Source organism: Tupaia chinensis, unplaced genomic scaffold, assembly GCF_000334495.1.
Source record: "Tupaia chinensis unplaced genomic scaffold, TupChi_1.0 Scaffold142262_1, whole genome shotgun sequence".
NCBI classification, from domain to species: domain Eukaryota; kingdom Metazoa; phylum Chordata; class Mammalia; order Scandentia; family Tupaiidae; genus Tupaia; species Tupaia belangeri.
The window spans coordinates 438,976-447,848 of NW_006202111.1; the positions used below are offsets into that span (position 1 = coordinate 438,976).

At 41.6% G+C, this 8,873-nt stretch overlaps 1 protein-coding gene and 1 pseudogene across 4 annotated transcripts in view; both read right to left on the reverse strand.

Moving 5' to 3' along the window:
- Positions 1-8,873, reverse strand: part of PFKM (phosphofructokinase, muscle) — a 47,794-nt gene that overhangs the window by 19,400 nt on the left and 19,521 nt on the right. For 3 of the 4 annotated variants that reach the window (XM_006163460.3, XM_014582097.2, XM_006163461.2), the window contains exon 4: positions 4,683-4,775. In XM_006163460.3, coding sequence (XP_006163522.1) covers positions 4,683-4,775 — 93 coding nt within the window. Of the gene's footprint in view, positions 1-4,682; positions 4,776-8,071; positions 8,148-8,873 lie in introns of those variants that run through there. The other variant, XM_006163462.1, reaches the window with a different exon arrangement.
- Positions 857-3,594, reverse strand: LOC106733257 (ATP synthase-coupling factor 6, mitochondrial pseudogene; annotated as a pseudogene).

Sequence of the window (8,873 nt, forward strand, 5' to 3'; positions counted from 1 at the left end):
AAGCCTATGGGATTCTCTACCTAATACCTGGAGCTCTAGAGTATAAATTTGTAATGTTAGGAAATAAGGAAAAAATATTCTTCTGAAATGTGTAGGTTGGAACACTGCTTCCTGTTCCCAGGCGGAGTAAGGGGAAAAAGATTGAGGAGAAGCAAATGACTTAAAGGTTTTCAGCCTAAGGCTGGCCGTGGAACATAGTGATTAAGCTCTATGCATAGGGAGCTGAATCCCATATGGTTGGCCATGGTTCAAATCCTGGCCATGGTAGCTCGAAAAACACACTGGGCACATGAAGCTATGTGCCCAACGTGTTGATGGAATACAGAAATGGAGGGAAAAGGATGAAAGTGTGACCATGCCCCACTGGGGGTGGGGCGGGGGTGATTTCTCTCTGATGAGTATACATGCCCTCTGATTACAGGTATCCCTTTCAGAGAGAGTTAAAGTCGCATGCTTAATTAAAAAAGAATAAGGGTTTTAGTGTAAAGCAAATAATAGGTTGTGGCAGGGAATATCTATATCTATTGCTTTCCTTTTATTTCAGCATCACCAAACAATTTATTTAGAATCAGATTTAAGAGAACATTTGACAGTGGCGTGGTAGTTAAGAGTGCTAGAATCCCACATGACCAACCGTGGCTTGAGTCCCAGACCTGGTGGATTGCTTTCTCACTTTCTCTCTCTCTCTCTCTCCCCCTTTCTGGTCAAATTTAAAAATAAATAAATAAAGCTAAATAAAATAATTTTTTAAAAAAAAAGAACATTTGACAGTTGTGAAATATATGTTTATCCTGATACTTCCGTAGTTGTACAACCAACTCATGACAAATTACTGGGTTAATTTTACTTTACTTCTTCAAGATAGGGGTTTATCATTGACTTCAAATTTGGGATCTCCAAATTGGAAGTTAAGCAACTTATTTATGGCTGCTTTATCATACATTTGCTTAAACTTAAGAAGCTTCCTCTCCAAATCCTGCTGATATTCTGAGCCAGTATCAGCAGGTCTTCCAGATGTCTGTCGTCTAGATTTGTATTCTCTAATCTTGTCCACAAAAGGTTTCTGTAGAGGATCAAGTTCCTTATTAAATGCCACTGCTGTATACCAATGTTCCTCCACAAATGGACCGAGACTGCTGACTGAGTGACCGAGGAGCACCTGAAGAGCCTCTGAAGAATCACGGTGAGTCTTTGTCACTTGCACTCAGTCCCAAGCTGCCAGAGCCACCATCACTACTCTCTAGAAATGATGTTTTAGGATTCCCTTTGTACCCTCATACCTGGGCCTCAAACCCCAGGTTCCCTAAATGTCATAGACTGTAGCACATAGGTAATTTACACTAAGATGTCCCTGTAATTCTTTGGGCCCTCCTGACCAGTCTAACTGCCACATCTGGCCCCAGGCCAGTCCTGGCCACTCTCCTTGGCTGTTCCATGCTGCCCTAAATAGCCCTTTAAGAGCAGCTGCCTGACTTATTAGAAGCAAGACGAAGGATAAGATTACAGGCACCATCCAGGAGGTATTCTGGGTACAGCCCGGAGGGGCTCTGGAAAACATCATAAGCACGTAGTTCTGAGTCTCTAATTACAGCCTATTGGGGAGAAAGTTTTGGGGAGAACTGTGGGTGACAGATTTCTATGAGACTAGACAGAATAAAATTAATAAATGACTTGATCACACCTGTTTGAAAACTGATGCTAAAAGATTTTCACTTCAATGTTGAATAGGAAAAAAATATGAGGAACAAATGTTCCTGTAAACCTTTAAAACTAGATTAACATACATTTGTAATATATGCTATTCTGGAGACAGGGCTAGAGAAGATGACTGAGGTCTTTTCCAGGTGTAGAATATGCTCATTTCCTAAGGCTGAATGTGGCATGGTTTAGGAAGACTGGGCCATTCCTAGGCTAAAAAGGTCATTGAAATTTTGTATTTAATCAGCCCAGCATCACAGAGTTCTTGACTTTTTTTTTAGAGTTCTTGACTTTTGAGCTTGGCTGTCTGACTTCTGGTCTTTTTTCCACCTCAAGAGGTTGCTAGCTTTGTCAGCCCCAGGGAATGACAGAGCTGTGACCTCTATGGATTTTAGAGCTCAATCTCATTTTCCCATGTGGCATACAGCCCCTGGGGGAAAACATGTCTGTGTTTTCTTCCTAGCAGAACTAGGGTCCATCATGCTTATTTCTAGGTGGACTGCTTCTGTTTTTGAGCTGCTCCTTTAGCTGAGACCTCTCAGTTTTTTGTTTTACCTCCTGGCTGTCCTAAAATTTCACATTCTACCACTCAGTCCCTACTGGCAAGTGCCTGTGATTCTGTGTGGATTTGCAGGTGGGATATTTTCCTGGATATGCAGAATCCCATAGGCCTTGGTATAGCTGGGTACTCCAGAAATAAGCTTACCTATAGGTCCTGCTTCTGTGACAGATGATCTTTTACTTACAGAAGGCAGGTTATGGTCATCCCTAGAACAAAAGAGTCTTACTGCTCAGTATCAGACTCTGAAAGGACTCTGCTGTGCTTAAATACAAGTTTAATTCCAGGCCTCCATTTTTTTTTCTCTTTGCCTTTTCAAAGAGCTCTTCTCCATCATTTCTTAACTCTGAGGTTCTCACTTAAATTTTTAGTAGGCTCTCCATTCCCCGAATCCAAGTCCATGGGCTGTCCTACCATGGTTTGGGGATCAACACTCAGGAGTTTATGTTAAAGAACTCATTACTGGCATGGGATTCTGCCAGGAGAGGAAAGGAATGCTAAAAACCAGGTCAGCAGCCTGTAAAGTCAACCAGGGCTCTACATTCCTAATCTGGCCACTATTTCTAAACAGCCCTCTGTGCCCTCCTTCCTCGGTTTCTTTACTATAGCATTCTCCAATTTATTTTATATATATATATATATATATATCACAGTTAAAATTAAATAAACATTACTTTAAAATGCATTTAAAGTCTAGCACTAACCACACACAGACTCTTTTAAAAAATTTGTGGAAAATGCATATTATTAAGAAACTATTCATAAATTTCCAATTTGGGGGGCACCGAAATGAATTTGTATGTTAATCTCATTTTCCATGAACTTCTTGAAGTACCCTAGCATACTCATAAGAAATGTCATAGGGGCTGGCAAATAGCATGGTGGTTAAAGGCGCTGGACTCCCACATGGCCGACCACGGTTCAAGTCTCGGACCTGGTGGCTTGCTTTCTCACTTCCTCCCTCTCTCTCTCTCTCTCTCTCTCTCTCTCTCTCTGATCAAACTGGAAAATAATAATGATAATAATAATAAATAAAGTTAAAACAAAATACTTCTTTAAAAAGAAGTGTCATAATAGTAAAGGCTTTTTGAATTTGATGTATCCTAAGTGCCTATTATCCTGTTTGACACAGTAGTTGCTTAATAATTCCTTTTTATTGAGTAGTCGGAAAAGTCATGATGCATTTCTGCACAGAAGAACATAGGAAAATATGTCATGACTTTTCTGACAACCTAATATTTAATTAATGCATTTATAGATTATTTACTATGTGTAAGGCATCGTTCTAAGTCCCTTACTTGAACAAAGAATTCCGTCTTGAAATCTATCTTCTCCATTTAGTCTTCCCTGGCTAATCAAACCAGGGTCTATTATTTCACTATGTAAGTGGAGTTCACTAGTTAATGCACACTTGCTTATTTTTATTTATGTTCCTTAAATAAGAATTCTGGGTATACATGATACCTATCTTCATTAAGCTGTAAGTTTCCAAAGGAAATAAATTTCTTCACAACATAGAAAGTGCTCCACACAACATGGGTGCTTACACTAAGTCTAAGAAAGTCTCCAGGACAGTGACAGAGCAGGGGCTAGACTAGCTGAAAATTTCTCTCTCTCTTTTTTTCATAACTGTCTCCATGTCCAGGTATCTCTTTGAAAGAGATTCTGCCTTTCTTCAATGTATTATAAACTAGAAGATAGAAGAATATCAAAGGAGAAAAGTTTTTCTTCGCAGTTTTGTTTATAAGTTACACATCCCCTCTCTCCCACTTCCTTTTTCCTATATACTTGGTTTTGTTGACTCCTAGATTTCTTAGGCTTAACTCAGAGAAGAGTTCTCTCCAGCTCTCCTTTCTGCCCTTCACCCCACAGTGGGTCTACACTGATGACACTGAATGGATCAGTGCTGTTGTCCCTATTTGTTCAAGGGCAAAAAGAATGGAAGGGGAGGAAAAGCCAGAGAAAACAGAGTGTGCCCGACTGTCCTAGTCAGTCCAGGAACTCTCCAAATATCAGGGTTAACACTTTAACACCTAACTAGGGCCCACCAAACACTAACTCTGAGTCTCCTCTCTTTCACTCCATTTCAAAGAACTTGAAGTTACAGCTAACTATTGCCTTCTTAACAGCTTGCTCTTCAGTTTAACTCCAACATTGCTGGAGAAAACAGCACTCTTTTAGGTACCAGAGGATCATAATAGTCCTAAGTCTTCAGAGAAACTTGAAAAGAAATTCTACAAAGATTTGGGTAAATAAAAGTATAGCAAATAAAATCCAAATGCACTTCAGAATTTAGACTTAACACAGATGTTTAGGAAAGCCCAGGATTCCAGTGTGAACCAACAGAAGGACAGTTCTATTCTACAGGCTAAGGGAATCAAGAAGAGGGAGGCTTATCAGCCATGGTTTTGCCCTTTCTCCTTACCTTGGGCATCTCCGCCAGAGGTTAACACGGCTATGGCTTTGCCGATCCCCAGGGTCTTGGCTGCATGGTGCTCTTCATGGGTCATGATCCACTCTAGAATTTAAGACAATGCACAGTTAAGACACAGCTGGATCAAGGTGCTACTAAGATACAGCTCTATTAGACTGGCTAGAGCCACCTCAGTCAGGTTCCCTCCCTACATAAGTCTGAGCTTTGCAGTCTGGGAGCTTTGCAGCCTGGGAGCTTTGGACTTCTTCCAGAGGAGAACCACACCCCCACAGAATGACAAGCTGAAATGTCAAAGTAATCAAGTCCAAGACTGCAAAAGTCCTGGCTAATTCCTCCCTGATACCTCCCACCCCAATTGGAACCTATGTGGAAAGTAAGCTAAGGTCAGGGAGAAGGGCAATTGACTGAACAGAAATGAAAAAGAAGAAGTTTAGTTAGCCTCAAGAATTCCTCCCTTTTAATAAAGGGAAGAGTTATTATAGATACAGTTTGAGGCACTATCATCCAGCAAAGTAGAAGCAAAAAAGCAAGGGTAGGTTGGGTTATGGTTAAGATGAGGGTTGGGTTTTATGAATTGAGCAACTGGAGTAGGGTTGGGTGACATGAAGTTGAAATTGTAGTTTGAGGGTATATACACACATTAGAACATGGGCAGATTAATGCCATCAATCTCTGGGAAAGACTCTCATTCTCGGGGCATCTCTGCCTCTCTCTTCTGGCCTTGCCCTCACACTACAAACCATCAAATGGAAAGAGGAACACAAAATTACTGCCACATATACACAGATATGTACACATGACATGGGAACACCTTCATATTTTTGTTTTGGGGGATTATTTTTCTCAGAGGAACATACATGACATTCTTTTGATAAAACGCCAATGAAATTATTAGCTTCTGAGTTTTGCAGGCTAAAACCTGTTATTTTAAAATGTATATCCTCTGTTTCTCTCAGAATCAAAACAGTTACCAAATCCCATTATTCCCCCTTCTTATTATCATCTCTTGTCCATCTCCTCTTTTCTATCCTCATTTCCTCTTTCCATCTGAATTGCTTACTACAAAAGCCGTTCACCCTCTGTTTATGTTTCCTTTCTTCACTCTACCAGAGACATAAAATAAACCTTAATGAGAAGGTCAGAGGCTGCTGAGGCTTCAGTGGAAAGATTCGTTCACATGAACAGATGCTTTAAAGGCAGTTCATGTTTCTGCCCTGCATCTGGGAAATCAGGGTAGCTGCTTACAGAGACATAGATCACATAAATGCATGTGTCAAAAAATACATGCAAAGAGACACATATGAAGATATACATACACAATGTTATTAAGAGACACAGATGAATACACATACCACACATAATCAGTTCTGACAGATAAAGTCCAAACTTGGGATGGTGTTCAAAGCTGTCGCAATCTAGCCCTTGCCTACAGCTTCGATCTTTGCTTCCATGGACTCTGCTCCATCATCACCCGAACATTGCTTTGCCTGTCCCCAATTTGGTGTCTGGGCATACTGCATTCCTTGCCCAGAAGACTACCCTAGCCCTTTCCACAAATTCATACCCCACTCTCTCATTTCAGGCCAGTCCTAGTCACACCATAGGTCAAGGAAGACTTCTTATTGGACCTCCTCTAATCACTTACTGTCTCAAACTGGCTTTCATTTAGTATTTAAACAGTATTTGGTGGAACCAGTAGATGGCATAATGGTTATGTCACTGGACTTTCAAATGGCCAACTGCAGTTCAAGTCCCGGATCTGGTGGCTTCAAACTCACACCAGACACATGTGCATGTGTCCCCATAAGAGGAGAATGGAGAAGGGATTGTGGTGTAGTCATCCCCATAGGGGGTGATTCCTCACTTTCTGTCTCTCTGCCTCTCTCTCTGGCAAGTGCATGCACCCTATAGCAAAAGTCTCTCAAAAAAACAAATAGTATTTTGTGTGTCATTTTTGTTGCTTCTGATGCACTAAACAGAGGATTGAACTAGGTTAGAGATCAGCAAACTATAGCCTATAGGATAAATTCAGATCTTCTCGTGTTTTTGTATGGCAGCATGCTATGAAAAGTTTTACATTTTGTAATAGTTGCAAAAATTTCATAACATGTAAAAATATATAATTCAAGTATCAAGTGTCCATACTACCCTCATTCAATCACATATTATCTATGGCTGCTTTTGTGCTACAGGGGAGCAGATATTGCAACCAAGACTTGCCAGCCAGCCAACCCTAAAATATGGATTATCTGGCCTTTACTGAAAAAGTTTGCAGACCACTGAACAAGATGACTGCTAAAGTCACCTTCACTAACTAGACTGAATTATCCCTCCTGGGTAAGGATCATGTTGGCTTTTTAAAATTCTCCCACAACCTTCAAAGCCTAGAAAAATCTATGCACATAACAGGAGCTCAATAAACACTTGCCACAAGCACTGATGAGCTGATGAACCCCGCAAAATAGGTAAGAAAAATTAAAAATAGTCTTTAATACAGATATGCTTCTATGTTCTTTCTACTTCTATAAACACACTCAGAAACAACTAAGACTTAAATCCTACAATGACAAATAGTAAAAGGAATATACACATATGAATAGAGATACTCCTTCATTTAACCAGAATGTTCATGCTAAATTTTGTTGTTTTCTAAAAAGAAAGACTAAGTGCCTGGAGCAAATAAAAGGCAAAAATTGGAAAGGCAACAAGATATCTGAATATGCTGCTTCCTTTTCCCTGAGTTTTTTTCTTCCCATTCACTTTTGGAGCTCATCACAGGGTAGAAGCCCAGGCAGATCTTCCATCCCTGGAGGCTTCCTTGAAGAGAGTTCACCCTAACAAGAGAAAGGTTGGGATTGCTGACCTGTAAAAAACAGCTCATCTTCCCCTGAATCTGAGACAGTTACAGTGTCATGGACACAGAAATACAGGCAGATTCATTAAAAGCAGCCTCTATAGGCCCACAGTGATACACATGTAGAAATAAACCAACATAGATATTAAAACACATAAAATCACATGTGTGTATACAAGCATGCAGGAGAGAGAAATTCAGAGGCAGCATCATTTGTGCACTGATTTGAATTGGATGAGTGCCAGGGCAGGGCTTGGACAGCCAAGGGCAGCGCTGTCCGAGTACCACCCACGCATCCCTGATTCCCAGGGAACGGGATAGCGTGCAAGTGGAGGGCGATCAACCAAGGGGCTAGGATTCTTCACGACTACACTACCCATCCCCCTCTGGGCCCCAGCTTCTGATCCCATATCACGTCTTCTCCCTTCTGCTCTTTTCAGGTCTCCCCACCGCCTCTTCCCAGCACGTACATTCTCGCCTCACTCTCAGCCTTTCCCCTCGCTCCTCACCCAAGGGCCCCTCTTGCCTTTTAGTCTTAGCTCTCCTCTGCTGCTGCTTTCTCGCAGATTGTCCTTGGGGAAGGGGGGAGGGGAGCTTAGCGAACACGGGGAGGAGCCAGGTGGAGGCTGCAAGGGAGGGGGAAGGAGGAGAGGCTTCCCAACCTCCAGTAACAGATGCTGACAAGGAGGCTCCGCCTCCTCCTGCTAGCCTTTCTCCTCCTTTTCCTCCTCCCCCTAAGAACTCAGCCCAGATATGGCAGCGGCATCGTTTCTTTGCTCCCTCCGCAGAGGGTCCTGAGCTTCACACATCTATCATCAGCATCTGTATGTAGTGAGCATCAGAAATTATTTAGTTGCTTCTCTTGTTTTCAACCGGGACAGCTTTCTTCTAGACTGGTTGCTTGAGAATCATCACGTTCAAACATCCTCAGCATCTGATAATAAAACCACCCCTCTGGCCCTATCCAACCTCTGTCTCTAAACGAACATGTATTAAGCGTTTGTATGCCAGGTTTCAACTAGGGGCTGAGAGACGAAAAGATGAATGAAATAACCGTCCCTGCCTTTGAGGAACACTGAACGATATTTTCTATAGAACCACTTCAAAAATTCCTTTTACATTTATGTTACCTTTCTCAGAAAACAAATACAAAATCCCCAAATCCCAAAAAGCTAGTTACTTGGGTGGAAGTACCAGAAGATAAGTGCATTGGTGTGAAAGCCCCTTCTCAAGGCTGCAGTAAGAGGGGTGCAGCACTTCAGCAGTGAAACGTGAATCTGATGCTTCCACAGTTCGAAGTGTATTGCTTACTCAGATCTTCTCTTTCC